General features: G+C 33.3%; 1 protein-coding gene across 8 annotated transcripts in view; it reads right to left on the reverse strand.

The window, feature by feature from the left end:
• CD36 (CD36 molecule (CD36 blood group)) overlaps positions 1-16,948 on the reverse strand; it is a 74,539-nt gene that overhangs the window by 13,414 nt on the left and 44,177 nt on the right. For 3 of the 8 annotated variants that reach the window (XM_079150562.1, XM_079150561.1, XM_079150560.1), the window contains 5 exons: positions 16,208-16,311; positions 12,063-12,271; positions 3,360-3,520; positions 890-1,037; positions 292-471 (listed from right to left, as the gene is read on the reverse strand). In XM_079150562.1, coding sequence (XP_079006688.1) covers positions 292-471; positions 890-1,037; positions 3,360-3,520; positions 12,063-12,182 — 609 coding nt within the window. In that variant the 5' untranslated portion in view covers positions 12,183-12,271; positions 16,208-16,311. Of the gene's footprint in view, positions 1-291; positions 472-889; positions 1,038-3,359; positions 3,521-12,062; positions 12,272-12,739; positions 12,804-16,207; positions 16,312-16,948 lie in introns of those variants that run through there. The other 5 variants (XM_079150566.1, XM_079150564.1, XM_079150567.1 and 2 more) reach the window with 3 other exon arrangements.

The raw sequence follows: 16,948 nt of genomic DNA on the forward strand, positions 1-16,948 counted from the left end.
TAAATGCAAGACTACAGTATGGGACTTGATTTTGAACAGAACTACAATAAAAAATTGTATATTTATAAAAGTAGAAATTGTTAAAATATTAGTTATTTTAATTAAGTAAATTTTCCTCTTAGAAAACTGAAGTCATATGAAAGGAATACATTTTTGAAAAACTTAGGATTTATATTCCCAAGTCAGCAAGAGGGCTAACATATTAAATTGTAAAATTATACTTTACCAATGACATTATATTTATCCAATATAATGTCAATACAACAGCATATCATTATATTGAGTACTTACAGGAAAGAACACACCAACTGTGGTCGAAATAGGGTATGGAACCAAACTCAAGAATGGATCCGTGTAGCCCCACAACAGTTCTTTCAAAGTTCTGGTTTGGAACATAGAAGATTTTGACTTTTTGATAAGTGAATTGAGCACCACTTGAACAAATGCATTTTGATAGATATGGGGTGCAGCCTAAAAAGAATAACAAACACCATTTAAGGCACTAACATAATATAATTCTAACAAATAGATGGCTTAGGTATTAGAATAAAACTTCTTAAACTGTATGTCTAAAATTATTGCCACATTCTGCCTGGACTAAAAGTGTAATTTGTCTAGCTGATTACATTTCTCTGGCCCATTGAAAGCCATAAGAAAACATTTCAAGTTAAGCCTTTTTTTTATGATATACTTTAAGCAGTCTTCTAATTCCATTTGTTATGATTTTGTCATGTTTACAAATGACCATAACTCCATTCAAAATAACAAAGGAACACATTTTCATAAAAATGGCAAAACGACTAATATCTGAAGATAATTCTAATGATGAAAATTCTAATGATGAGAATGGTGGGTCCTGGAGTATTTAAAACAGTGGTTGTCTACTCACTGCTACAGCTAGATTGAGAACTGTGAAGGTGTCATTTTCTGTTCCAACTGACAGCGAAGGTTCAAAGATGGCAGCATTGGGCTGCACAAAAGAGACTGTGTTGTCTTCAGGATCCTGAGTTATATTCTCCTTGGCTAGAAAACGAACTCTGAAACAAACAGACAAATGAGATTTTTTTAAAAAATCAGATTTTCAAATGCCACTTATTCAACAATACTATTTGAACCCATAGAATATGTCAGAAATTATGCCAAGGGATGTAATTTAAAAATAACCAGAGTAAAGTCTCTAGTCAACTAATCAGAAGGGATCCTAAACTTGCAAATAGGAAATTAGAACAGCTGGAGAAGAGTTAGTGCTACAAAGGGCATTTACATGAAGTTGACAGAAAACAAAGATACAAATCCAGATTTGGGCTGGTCACAGTGAGGGTCATGAATCATTTTGGTAGCAATTCTATAGAAGTGGTCTAAATACCAAACAGAAGTTGACTTAGGTAAGGAAAGGCAGAGAGTAGCATTTATAAGCTAACGAACATGATGCATTTTGGGAAATGCAAATGCTTGAGGCTGAATTGTAGAGTGAGTGAAAAGCGGGGTAGGAAATAAAGTCACTGAAATAAGTAAGACCTCTAATTAAAGGAGTTCATATTTTACTCAACAAAGTCTTTATTCTGAGGGCAAGGAAAAGACAGTAGAGAGGTTAAGCAGGGGAATGTTGAGTACTTTTTCTTACACTAGAAAAAAATCTGAAAGTACATAGCCTATGTTGCACTGACTTTTCTTTTTCAATATTTTACTGAGAACTAGAGATAATATAATCATCCTTTTTGAGGGCTAAAAACCAACTCTTCCTTACCATCCTTATGTATTAGTTTTTTAAAATTTTAATTTCCTGTCTTTATCTCTAAAGTACTAAATATTTTTTACAATGTGTTAAAAAGAATGATTGTTATGTGGAAAAGTATTTTGCAAGTACGAGGCATCCTCCATTTATCACACTATCATATTTAAATATTGATATGCAAGGTGACCAGACAACTAAGGTAAAGGCTAAAAAAGTATGAGACTGAAATTTAAATAAGAACACTTTAGATATACTAAAAACATAAGTTTTTATAGGGTAGCAATTATGAGTTTTGTAATTCCTGAGCACAGGGTCTGATACGGTGAATTTTCATCAAGTGTTTTCTTATTTCCTTATGAATAAATGAATGGCTCACATTATTTCAAAAGAGGCATTAAAACAAGCTAGAAATATCTCTTTAATACATGTGTACCAGAGCTTTATTATTCTTCTTTGAGAATAATTTTTAAATTCGAAGAATATAAAAATACAAAACAGTATCCATGTCAAAATTAGAAGCAACGTCTTTTCTCTCAAATAACTATTTTAAAACTGGAGTATAAAATATCATTTGAGAACAAGCTACTGTAACTTAAGGAGCATTTATGGATATACAGTGCTTGAAACCAAAATAATTGTGAACCAAATTTGTCCTTAAATTGTACTTACAACATTATACCAGTAGATGGCAGTCACTAAGAGAAAATCCTTAACAGCTCTGCCTTCCGAATGTATTTTCAGAAAGAATATTGCTCTATTATTTTGTTTAAAAAAAAAATCCTAGGTTTTGGAAAGCATTAGTTAATAAGGTCAAGGGAAAGACACTCTTATGAATTTTTCCCAAGACTTCTTTCTTCGTATTCCTGCCAAAGGTAACTTTAAAAATGATTTACACTGAATCTCAGAATAATCTGAAGGAATTACAGTATTCATAGAGATGGCTTTGGTTGAACTAGAATTAAGATCTTGAATCCATACAATTTCATGCTTTAATAGATGTTGTACTATGTCAACATTTAATCAAATTCAGTTTAGAAGCCATTGGACAAACAAGTCTTTGGTTCTGTTTGGGAGAAATATCTTCTGATAGTTCCAATTTCAACTGGATTCAGGATATAATTGATGAAGAAGCATATTAAGCTCAGCATACAAGCCTTGAAAGTAGTAACTTTTAAAAAAGGAGTATTTTTCCCAAAAAAAAAAAAAAAAAAGACTATTTTGGTTGTATCATGAGAAAAGCTGTAGTTGATTAGGAATCCTTTTAAAGTTGTTACACAAGGAAGAGTTTATTGATCATAAAATTTAACTTTAAATTCAACTCATCCTCTCCACATCTCCCTCTGTTGCTTCTCCGAGCAAAGCGAATCTATCTAACACATCCCTTTATTGTTCATTAAAGAGGTTAAAGGCTCTCTATTCCACCTATTGAAAATATAGCCATTAAATCTTTATTAATATTCTATACTAGTAGTATTAGTATCATAGGTAGCAAAACATATTTCAAGGTATATTTTTGGCAAAGAAATAAGTCAATCTCAATACAAAGGAGTAAGTTAAGTGGGAGCCTTCTCAGTAGCATGATGCTCAAGATCATAGTACCCCTCATTTGTGGGAACTCACTCACCTATATGTGTAAGGACCTCTTTGTTTAACCTTAATGTTACTGCTGTTCACTACCACTTCCTGTGGATTTTGCACATCAAAGATCCAAAACTGTCTGTAAACTTCTGTGCCGGTTTTAACCCAGTTTTTATAAGCAATTGTACCTTCTTCAAGGACAACTTCCTAAGAGAGGAAAACAAGTTTGAGTTATTTCTTTGTAGAAAATACTAGCACTTCTGGAAGTTTGCTTATAGCATTTAGGCAGCAGGAATAAAAGGGCCAGGCCCAAATACCTCACTCCTGAAGCCCTTTGCAACTTTATCACATGCTTGCAGCCAGAATATTTTCAACGTACTATAGCAACCTCATTTGGTTAATCTTTTAGGAAGAGAACCAGTGTAATACAGGAGCCATGACTGTTGATTTTAAGGCAAGCTTTAAAATGATGCTGTAGCAATATTGTAACACTTGGTACCACATTTTATTAAGCAAGTTTTATTAAAGTTGTTCCAAAAAGTTCTCAATTAGGTTGAATATTCTGTCCCTAAGTAGCTATATTGATGAGGCAAAAAACAGCAAAAACTGAGAAGAAAATCTAGTAGTATTGGAAAAATTTTTCCTCTTTAAAAGTTGGGCAACTGATGGGATAGTGACTTAACATTTATTAAATGAATAAATGCTTATAGATGAAACACACAAATATGAATTTTCCACTTCAGAAACTTGCTCAATATGACTTCCCCAACTCAATATATTTGCAGTAACCCATTAATTCATGTCTCCAAAAATTACAGCTGCATAATACATCTTTATTAGATTACTACTTTTTAAAGAAGAAGACAAGGAAGATGCCCTATTTTTGTGTGAAATCTGTTAATTATTGATGCCCTTGATACTGAAAGAGACAAGTAGAAAATACATTAAGGACAGGTTTTTAAAACCCTACATTAGAAACCTAGTTCCTCCTCACTTTGAGAGCTTTGGGACTAAGTAGAAGGTCACCAAATGCTTGTGCGTCCATTTCTTTGTAAGATGAAGGTGTTACCATGATGCTCTCCCAGTTTCCTTCCTCATTTTTCCTTCCCAGAGCTGGAAGTCTATGAAACTATAGCAACAAGTGTGAACAAAGGCATTTATAGCTGGTAGCATTTCCAACAAAGCACCTGGTTCAAGCACTGCAATTTACCTTAGTGTACAAGAGGAAGAGGAAGAAAATGATTTCACAGAAAATGAAGTTAAAGAGACCCAGAAACTACCAGATCTATTTTGTTCTTTACTTCACCTGGAAGCATCTTTCAAAAAATAGCAGGAAGGAACACTAGATATCACATTTTCCAGTAAAGCACACTGTGGCTCTGAGAAGCCAGGTGACAGGCCTGAGGTTAACCTAGGCAAACAATGGCATAATCATGAGACAGTCCTGGTCCCTCACCTTACACTAGTCCTCTTTTACACTGTACTATTACTGGATTTTTATTTTTTCTTTCTGTCACTGTCTGCACATAGTTGGTAGAAGTTAAGTTAGCTTCCATATCTTCATGATATTTTATTGTTTAATGCAGGGAAAAAGGGAATTCTTTAAAGAACTGGGCATCCAGTTAAAATGCAGTTACAAAATCTGCTTTTGCAATCCACTTATCCTGGCAACAAGAGTTGCTAAAGTGACTTTGCCAATCCCTATTGCTTTTAAAATACAGTGTTCCTGAAGAACCTTTTATTTGTGCCCCAAAGGCTCATTTCCACACCAAGCCCAATATTAAGAAAAAATTGCATAAATTATGACTGGTCTTCTAAATGTAAAGATGTTTGTTAATGTTGAAATTGAAAACTGTGGGAGCTGAAAACTGTTCATTTTCCTCTTTTAAAAGATTATATGAAGGGAGAAAACACACAAAATTATTCATGCACTATATGAAACTTAAGGCCTAGGGCAATATCTATCATCATGTGACTCTCAAGGTGTATGTTTTATTTCATTCCTTAATGATAAGAACTCAATTCTTATGGAATTGAGAAGGGCTTGTGACAGGATGTAACCAACAGGAAGAAATGCTCCCTACCTTTAATCTATGTGCCTCTAAGTCCAAAAATACACTGGATGTGTATCATGCCTTTTTCTTAAAGGCTATAAGTCATTTTGCCTTGTTTCTGGAGATATATTTTTACAATGGAAAAGTTGAAACATAAAAAGTGGAAATGAACACATCAAATTATCAGCAGTTAAGAATAAAACCATCTAATTTTCAAAAACAGAAAATGGATCCAAGCAAAATAGATATGTCATTCAATGTCACATGCCAACTTTGTATCAGATAATGAAGAAATCAGGTCTTTTCACTCCAATCTTTGAACAAGTCATGGTGTTATAGAAATCTCAAAGACAAATGTTGGAGTAGGCAAAATAGGAAAGCAGTTCCTCTGATGCTAATTCTACTAAATATGTTATAAAACTGTATTGCTGCTTATTGAATGCCAAGAATACTACATATTCCTCTATTTTTAAAAGAGGCAAGATATTTTATATGTTCTTTGTGAATTAAAAAAAAATGATTTTAAATTAAATTGGATTGGACTATTTAGCCTATTTGGAAATCTTTCACAAAATTTGAAGTACAAAGGTGTTAACCAGGTATACAGGAAAAGAAACATAATTTAGGATCCTCTCACTTAGCTAAGTCAGTATTCACTGCTGAGGTTAAATATGTGGGTACTAGATTCTAAATTAAGCATTCTCACATGACATGATCTCCAGCTGTATTGGAAGCCATTGACCTCATTCGAAACTTTTCTTCTGTGCTACTTTGAAAGCAAATGTATGGGACTTTAATATCTTCTATATATTACTTGATTATTGCTGTTGCATGAAAACAGTACTCTGACATAACTGGCAAATTTAACATAATTATTAAAATGCCCTTGATGTACTCTCTGTGGAATACATAGAGCACCAAAGCAGAAAACATGTTGTCTCATTTCTCAAGGACCTTACAAAGTACTAAGAGAACCAGGCACAGCAGATTCGAATCTATGTATGAGATAAACTCCTGCTGTATCTACCCTGCTCTAATAGTGCAGTGACTAAACTGCAGTACTAGATGCTAGGAGCTTGACCCAGTTTGGACACTTGAACATTTAAACTGTGGGCAGTTATTTAATTTCTTTGTATCACAGATTCTTTATTTAGAAAGTGAGGATGATAATATTAGATGGAACCATATTTCACCTTGTATTCTTGAAAGTGAAAACAAGTTGACTACTGACTTTTTCATATCATTTAAATATTTATCTTCACAAGTTGATTAATAAGTATAGCATTGAGGACAGTGTCAGTCCATAGCAGACATTCAATGAGTACTAGCCCTTAGTGTTATGCAGATCCAGTCCACTCTGTAGAGGGATAACTATCATCATTTAGCTCCCACACTGCATTAACCACTTGGTTAATAGTATTTACTGTCTAATCCATTGCCAGTAAGTCATTCAATGTCCTGGGACACATTTTTCTGATAATGATTATTTTATATTTATTCCTTCTTCATTTAAACACTTCCTGAAAGAGCAGATGCACACTGAAAATAGCCCCCATCCTCCTTACTCAGAACTGCAATTTACTCATTAACTGGCCTAAACAGTACAGTTTTCTCATTTAAAAAATTTCTCACATTTCTGCATTATGAGTGCATACTGAAAGAGAATGAATTAGAATATTAGCAATAGTTGTGCTGAGAGTTCACTTTTAGATTTTCATTTCCAATTAAAATCCAGTATAAAATTTGGTAAAATATCCTGGAGTATATTTTTGTAGGTATATACTGTTTAATCCTTTTCTATGGCATTATTTGAATTCAAAACTTTTTGAATATTGTTTTATCTTGTCATTAAATATAATATAAATTTATCATCTTCAATGATTAATGCTTCACACATTTGAGCTGTATGATACTGTGAAAAAGGATACTTTATCATATCTGGAAACACCACAATTGTATTTTATTAAAAGTAACAGAAAAACTTACATGACTATTAAAAGTCTAGTCCTTCTAATAAATAAATTTCCAATTTGTTTTATCCTAAGGTGTTTTTGAACAAGTTCTTGGAGTGTTATTTTCAAGAATGGGGAAGTAAATGATAAACTTGAATTATAATGAAACATTAGTCTTTTAATATAAGCTTTAATTTTGTCTTGATGTTTTATAGTTTATATCATAGGAAAAATTAAATTTTAATTCATTTAAAATGATATTTGTTATGAAATATTCATTAAACACTTTATCACATGATTAACAATATTAAGCATCAAATCTTGCAAATGGTTGCAAAACTTCGAACTTTTTAAAGTGCTTTGGTAGTTTGTACATTCATGGAATCTCATGCTATTGACTTTCAGTCCGTCTAGAAAGATTGCATAAACCTACTAGCTCTGTACAAATCTATTAGGGATTATACTAAACAATATTGGTTGAAAGATTTTTAGCTATAAAAAGCATGAAGTCTCCAGAAAATATCCTTTACAAATAAAGAGCAAAAATAAAATAAATTAGAATATTTCTGGACTATTTTAGACTATTTCAAATAATGTCAGAGTGTCATCTTTTAAAATAGGAAACTATCATAGAGCTCCAACTCTATGCTTTATAAAACAATGGGAGATAATTTTCTGATCTTTTTTAAACATTTTAATCTTTTTCAAAACAATACTTGTATATTAGTTGTAGCTTTCTCAATTTGCTATTAACTGAAGAGTATTTAATGAGTTTCAATGATAAGCAAATAAGAATTCACCAGTACTAAAATTCTTAAATATTTGTTAATTTAATAAGAGGACTCTGAATGTGCCAAGACAGGGATGAGACACAAAATTCAGTGGTTTGGCTTTTACTATATGCCAAAGATATACATAGGTTAATATAATTTTAAAACTCGTTTTATAAACTAAAGAAAAATACAACTATCTTATGTTAACAAATGAAAAGTTCTAGCTTCTTTTTGGGAGGGCCGTGGATTGAACCCAGGACTTCACACATGCTAAGTCCATCCCTCCCACTAGCTGCATCCTGAGCTTCACAGCTCATTTATACAACCTACATTGGTAAGGTCAGTGTGTTCATATGGAAGCCCGAGAGCAAAATCAAAAGTAGCCTTAAATGTGCCACAGACCTTTACCACTGCAGGTAAAGACCCATCATCAGATGGGTCTTAGGCTATGGATGTGGTGAGTATACAACAGAAACTATCCTTCAACGGTTCTCTGAAACTGTCTTCCACTCAATTTCAGTTTAGTAACTCCTCCTCCTTGAATCTGCATTTGTATTTCTCTATTTTGACTTGCAAAAGATCGCACTTTTTTCCCTAACTTCCATCAGCCAGAAAACATTTTATTCTTTATTTTCTTGAGTTCTGACTTCTTACTAACTTCTAAGAAACAATGCTCTTATTTCTATTTCTTCATATAAAATCACTTTTTTTCCTGATTTTGTCCTCCTCTGATTATGTAAAATATTCTTACAGTAATTCTGCTTTTTTATTCTCAAACTCTCTAGAAAATAAATCTAGTGTTTAGTATTACCTGTGATCTTAACAGCAATGATCAAGAGGTCTGACCTTTGAAATATAGATCGATCGTATCAAACCACTTGTTGAACCTCTGTTCCTGAGGTACATAGTTCTATTATTTACTCAACTGGACTCTGGTTCCTTATTTTTGCTCTACTCTCTGATTCAGGCATTCTATCCAAACTTCTATTGCATCCCATCATCCACAAATTTTGTTTATGTACTTCACTACAGTAGACCAGAGTACCTTTGGTTTTATAATGGACCGTTTTTATTCAAGTATCTTTCTAAAAGTGAATCTTAAGTTTTCCTTAAAAGTGACCATGTCCCACGTAGTTTTTTGTATTTCCTCTTTTGTCTTTTCACATCACAACCCTTTCTATTGTATAAGCATAGCATAAATGACTATGTATTATCTAGGCTCAGATTGCTGATGTTTGGAAACTGACTCCACCAACTCAGTCAACTGATGTAAGGATTTTTACTTATAAAATGGGTAATATAATTTCACTTTATAATCTGTGAAGATTATTTTTTTTATACAGGGAACACTTAGCATACACACAAAAGAAGGCTAGTGTTTTGGCAATACCAATCCCTAAATAATGCAGGTTTTGCTACATCTTACTGAAAAAAATACATCAACTACCATTTCATAGTATAGCAACTAAATATTCTTCTGTCTTATGTTTAAAGCTTAAATCTAATCCAAAGCTGCATTTCTTCTTATCACATCTGCTACCTTCTTCCCTCATCACTGTATCTAGTTGCTTTTCCACAAATTTTTTTCGATGCTGTTAATTAGTCTGACAACTTTGCTTCAATCCTCTGGACTTTCAAAATTTGGTACTTCTTCAAAATCCAACTCAAGTTCCTCTTTCTTCCCAAAGTTTATTGAATACTCAGATTTCTCTTTCTAAATATCATTTTTCCATATCATACACAATTCAATTCTAGAATCTCACAGGTCTATTATTTTTTTCCCTGTAAGATATATTTTTCTTAGTTATATCTTAAACTTGAGATAAAATTTATTTTAGTCTTTCAATTATTATACAGAAGTACATTTTGATGCCAAAAAATTTTTTCATGACTACTTATAAGCTTAGTGATAAATACTAAATAATTAGCTTAAAATAGATGTTAGCACTTATACATCATCTAATAGTGTATGCACTCATTTTGTTTCACAAAGAAAAAAATTAGAAGATCAGTACTCAGCTATTGATCATTGATAATGTATAAGAAAAAGTCTAAAATGCTTTGCATTGGAGAGTGAGTTTATTCCAAAAACTTTTCCAAAAGATATATCATAATCTGGTAACATAGAAACTGATTCCATTTTAGCAGAAGATCCTGGTGAAAAGCACAGATTACGGAACATACTGTGTGTTGGAGTGATGGTAATTCCATATTACTGTTAGACAAATCTCACTTCACCAATACTTGTCAGTCTCACTGACCTATATAAAAAATACTATAATAATTACAAGTTCAAAGTCAGCCTCAAAAACTTAGTGAGGCCCTGAGAAACTTAGCAAGACCCTGTCTCAATAAAAAATTTAAAAAAGCTAGGGATGCAGCTCACTAGTCAAGTAACCCTGGGTTCAATCCCTGTTTGAAAAAAAAAATACACTATCAATAAACCGAGGAATTCCAAGACAGAGGATATGGTTCAATTTATAATATGTATTTATATATAATATAATGTTTAACCTATATTATAATTATATATTCACATCTTATAATAATACATATTTTGGTTAAACATATGAAACTGAAGATCTGCAGTATGTTAGCAATACAAGAGATACAAATGACCAGATTACTATTAAGCAAATAGGATGCAAATATAGGAATTACCTTAAGAATGCCCTAGTTTTATAGTAAGACAACAGCAATAATAGTACACAGAGAAGATTTCTAACTTTAAAGCCTTAAGCATTTTTTGCTAAAGAAAAATCAAAGTAACTTCTTGTCATGAGTAACTACATTTGATATCAGTTTTCATGTCAATTTGTCAATTAAGTCAGTGTATCAGGGAAATAAAATATAATTGTTTATATTTCAGGATGTTAAACATGGAATCATGTATGAGAGACACAAAGGTCTTGGTTAATATCAGATGTTGCAGAATAAATGAATAGGTCTAACCTATTTCAATTCCCATTTCTCTGCACTGTGCACCACACTTACTAACCCTCTGTCTAGGGTGCTGGGACAATAGCCAGGCTGAAAGCTGAAGCCAGTGTTCTGATATGTTTTAGTTGGCCAGCATTCTGTTCCTCCACCCCCAATGAACATTCTTGCCTCTGGGCAGTACAGAAACCCTCAAGTACACAGTGGTGCCTGTTCTTCATTTTACCTTGTCCTTGACAGCTTAATATCTTTTTAAACCTCTATTTCCAAACTCCTTGAGTCATACCTGGTTAAGGATTTCTGCAGATCTGTTTTCTCTTATTCTGTCTTCCATCACTTAAAATTTCTGGAAAGTGTGAGGCTAATTGGAATGAATTAGGGTGGCAGATGATATTTGTGCAAATCCTGTTGACCAAATTACTAATTTTAGTTAAAACTACAGTTTGTCGATATATTCTGAGCTATGTCCTACATAAATAACATGTTCCTGAAATGTTTTCCTGAAATTTTGAGTCAATCAATATTGTACTTTGAGTCAAATATAAACCTTAGACAATACTTAAGATTATACTACAAAAAGCAGTTTACCAGTTTACCAAAACTTCCTACTATGATAGTAAACGAAGTTTAAAGATACATGCACACATAGTTCTACTTTTCTCAGTATTAACCAAAATGTAATTATCATGATGAATATCCCCCTACAACATAATATTTTTTTCTCATTCAAAAGCATGTAAACATGCACTTTGGATATAATTAAAAATAATTATTTCTATTAACCTACATACCTATAGATAGTTTTATTGGAATTTGCTATTTAAATTTAAGATAGCAATGTATTCATGTTGATCACTTGTCACATTTCACTCAAGGTCACTTTATCAAGTAGAGTTGCAGAAATTGATGATTACTTTCGTGTTGAAGGCACAATATTAGCAGTTACCATAAAATATAAAAAAGGGGACCCAAAGCAAAAAAAGAGACAAGATACAACCAATCACATTGGCAAAAAATATTAGACTACTTGTACCTTTTTAATCGTCTTCGCAACAAGCATATCCCCAACTGGCATTAGAATACCTCCGAGCACAGCCAGGACTGCACCAATGACAGCCCCTGCGATGAGACCACAGTTCCGGTCACAGCCCATTTTTCTTATGCAGGAGAAGAATTGAGGTTAAGCACCTGTTTCTTTCAAACTCTCAGGTATGATTACCGTGTTTTCTACGAGGTGTGGTTCTATCATGAGAGAGAGATCATAAAACAGAAGCTTAAATATCAGCACAAAAAGATCAAAGTACAAAGAAAACAAAATTGAAATGTGACTTTGCCATCTATAAACAAAACAAATCCTTTTTAGTTTTACCAAACTGATTTCCAAGCCCTTCTCCTTCTCTGGCACCTACCTACCTACCAATGGTAGTAATAATCATGTTAGAACATTTCTTGGAAATTCTTCTTAGTTTTCTTCCTGTGGTTGATTACCATGCTGAAGTCTTATATAAGGAGAGCTGTTTATGCACTCACACCCTCATCCTCTTTGCCTCAGCCCGAGATGCTTCCTAGAAACCTCACCCCTCATCTATGCTCTGCACCCAAACACAGCCCTCTACTCCCTTCCAGGAATTCTCCTGCACTCAGTGTGACTGAACCGGGGCTTTCTCCATCTGAATGCTAACTCATACAAGGTAACAGATGTGACTATACCTTATTCACAAACAGCAAGATATGTGTTTTACAGGAAAAAATCTGATGATTATCAGAAAGAATCAATATTTCTAATCATTTATAAGCTACCTGTTAAAACAAAGTATGGGTAAGTATGGGACAGTATGTTATCAGAAAATACTAGGAGACTCTCTAGTACATAATTATAACTTAAAAGAATCACATTTACATGAACATTGAGTTGATTCCTCTTGAAATGTTTATCTTATTAACTGGAAAGCACTTATTTAAAATGCATTTCATTTTCAATTTCACTGTCAACAACTTGAATAGATTAGAGGTAGGAAGAATTTAAAAGACATAAAATATGGAAGATATTGTGTTTTAATGACAGGCATTGTTTTACTAGTCTTAGTGGTTTTTTTTTTTTTTTTTTTTTTTTTTAGCATTCAACTGCAATACTGTTTTGTCATGTCATGTGTAGTGTTTCATACAAATTCTATTAAATCAACTAGTTTTATGTATTTCACCTTGTCAATCTAGTTTGGGTGGTATTATATAGTATCTGGTTATTTCATAAAGATAGGAAGGAAACAATTCATGGATGAGTGGATCATGTTGCAATAAAACGAATATGCCACTTCTGATTAATATTAAAAACTTTTATTTGAGCTATGACTTTTTTTTATGATGGACTTGTCTCAGTTGTGTAGTCAGAATGTGCATTGTGGCTTATAAACAAATATTCTTTACTTCCAAATGCATGTGACCAAGGCAAACATAGATGCCAACAAAACAAAGGTGATAGCAAAAAAAAAAAAAAAAAAGGAGGCAAACAAAGTACATTTGCCAGCATATTAACAATAGCAAGTATGTTTTGTCATGGCCTCAGGTTTTCCCTTCACATATTTGTTGTAATAGAAGGATCACTCATGATTTTATTGATGTTCATTTCCACTTGAAGACCATTTCATTTAAAAAAAAAATTCCTTTTGCAACTAAGAACATAATGGAAAGAAGTAAGACTTTTCCCCCAAATGGAGAAATATAAATGGAATAATTTCTTTTTTTCTTGGCAAATTTTGTTTACTCTTTCTTACCTCTTGGGATTTCCCTTTACCTACTCCCTCCTGCCTCGAATACTTCCACTGGAAATCATAGGAATCACATACTCCATTCACACTGAGGCCCTTGTTCCTAAGACACTTGAATAATTCATTAGTGTCACAAGTTTATTCCAAAGCAAATGGGAAACATTCCAAAACAAGTGATTTATTTTTATAGTGAAATTTTTAGTAATTGTTTGTGGACGGAATGGGAAGAATAGCTTTCTCTGTCCTTTCAATTCGTTCAATAAGCGACCTCCTATGGCTCTGACCAGGATTGTCATAATGTAATGGATCAAATTATTTAAGGCTCATAAGGACTGAATATTATCAAACAGAATATCCTTTGCAAAGTATAATTATAAAACACTTAAACTTTTCTTGAAACAGTCTTTTAAGCAACTGAAGTCTTTGCTAAATAGAAAATTTCTGGTGTTTTGTATGGTGTAAATCAATAATCATATCTGCAAATTATACTTAAGGAAGCAATCAAAACACAGGAATCCAATCTTGTGCAATTGCATCAGGAGACTGGAGAATCAACCAGACTGACTCTCCACTCTTGCTAGATGACCACAGACAAGCCACTTAATCTCTGGACACCTTGGTTTCATCATTTGTAGATCTGAGACTTAAGGCAGGTTCAGCAGTCTTTAACCTCAGTTCTGAACGAGTTCTTTGCTCAACCCTTGCACAGAAGACCAAGAGTCCTGGGACTAAGTTCATGCAGCAGTAGTGACAACCCAGAGGTCCTCATTCCTCGCTTGGTCTCCACTTCTGCCTCTGTCCCTTTCTTACCCTTACAAAGCTTCAGGCAGGTGAAGTTCTGTAAGAACCTATGGATTTTTGAGGCCATTAAAAACAATGAGGCCCCAAATCCCAAGTCCAATTCCAATTTTGTGAACTTAATATGAATCTATGTAAAAGCAGTATAACTCAAAGATTTAGTAATCTCTTTTGGAATATTATGTCCGATACGAACTTCACTAACGTTATTCACTTAATATTAATGTAATTTCCAACTCCATAGGTGAAATAGAAAATGATTTGAGTTATAATTATTTAAAAACAAAAATCACATTCTGCTTAAAGTAGATATATGTACATAGATTAACCCCTTTTTGAGTTCTATGACACAACCTTAAATCTGACTTTTTCCAGAACCATTCTTCCTTATTTATCAAGACTCACACACTATATAAAAGAATTTATGCAAGGGATAGAAAATTACAAGAGCACCACTGGGAACCCAGGGAGCTGTACCTGCTGGTGCCTGGAGAATGATTCTTATGACTGTATGGACTTTGAGCCCAGATATGTCAAGCAGTGGGCAGGCTTGCCTGTTCCCTGGATTGTGTCTGCTTTGAACTTAAAACTGAAGTGAGACAGTGTATACCTCCCACTTCAACTGAGTAAAGTTCATTAGAAAACAGAAGTATCAAGTAATGTATTCTGTTGAATCACATAGCTGGACAACTTTAACATTGGTCTGTATCACACGTAAAAATGTACTACTCTAACATTTCAAACACTTACCGATATTTAAGAGAATAAGAGTTAAGCTTTTCTACTTGTTCAAATGTTTGATGACTTGATTAACTTTTACTACGTTGATATAAGATTGTTTTATTTCCCTTTAAGAATATGAAACGCATGACATCTTCAGGTCCGTTTATTACCCTTCAGTGCCCTGAAAACACGAGTAATGATGCTTTGCTAGTATAATCAGACTTTATCCTGATGCTGCATACTATACAGTTGGTGACTTTTTCTTCCCCAGGTACTGTGGATTGAACCCAGGACTTCACACGTGGTGGGTTAGTATTCTACCACTGAACTATAGCCCCAGCCCCACCCCTTTTTAATTTTGAGACAATGTCTCATGAAGTTGCTCAGGGGACCTCGAATTTGGGTTTCTCCTGCCACAGTCCCCCAAGTAGCTGGGATAACAGGTGTACACCACCAGGCCAGCTCAAAAGAGTTTTATTCACTTTAGGCAGAGAAGGACTGAACATGCTATATAAGACACGCACCAAGTCCATGAAAATTCAAGTAACATGGCACATTCTAGTCAGGAGCTTTCTAAAAACCCAAAATTAACTTCAGAGAAAAAATGTAGTTTGTTTCTTTTCATCACATTTAGCTATTTAGGCATATTAAATTTGGATCCATCATACTGTTTTCTCAATAACACAGCTCCTTACATATTAAAATAGCTCATTAATTTCATTGGCTCTTTTTTACTATTTGTCCTTTATGAGAGTTGGACACAATATTGATAGCTTGCTTTTTGCTTTAGACCTCAAATGAAGAAAGTGGAGAATGATCACAAACACAGAAAACTTATGTAAAGTAGAAAGAGAATGGAAGGGTATCTTTGAAGGTATCACTAATTACATACCTTTCTTGAATCTATAGGTAGATCAGTTGCCTCCTATTCAGTTTATAGGTTATAAATAGACTCCTTTTGTAGAATTGTGAGTGGATTCTATTCCCTTGGGCTGTCTTTGAAAGAAGGAGGAAAAATAATTTTTGTGTGTCAGATTGACAGTGTTGCTATAATGAACTTAAGCAAAATACTCTTCTACTATATTGGGAACGTGATAGAAACTGAGATTTCACAAAGTCAGTGGTAGACTGTTGAAAGAAGCCTCTCTAGCAAATAGGCCAGAACATTAAATCAAATCCTCAGAGAATCCATAATCATTTGTATGTGTGGTTAAAACTCTGCTCCCTGGGACACTCTACCTAGAAAAGATGTGACCTAGAGATAACATTCACTGGGATACCAATGGTGAAATATGAAAGTTTCACATTTCTAGGGTACTTGTATCAGAAATAAGTGCCAGGACCTGAATGACATTTTTGTTTTAATTGATCAGAGGATATCTGAAATTTCCTATTTAGTCCTTCAAACTTCCTTCATTTTTTCTTAAGGTATAAAGCAAGACCACATACTTCCACTTTCCACTATTGATCTTTAGTACACTCTTCCCAACATCAAAAAAAAAAAAAAAAATGCCCATAAAACCCAACTTATGGAGTTACTGGGGATGATCAAATTGAATATAAGTATAGATGTTAATTTTTAAAATTAAATTCTTTTTATACTCTTATCCTATACCATATTTGTGTGTTTACA

This window comes from Sciurus vulgaris, assembly GCF_902686455.1.
Source record: "Sciurus vulgaris genome assembly, chromosome: 8".
NCBI classification, from domain to species: Eukaryota; Metazoa; Chordata; class Mammalia; order Rodentia; family Sciuridae; genus Sciurus; species Sciurus vulgaris.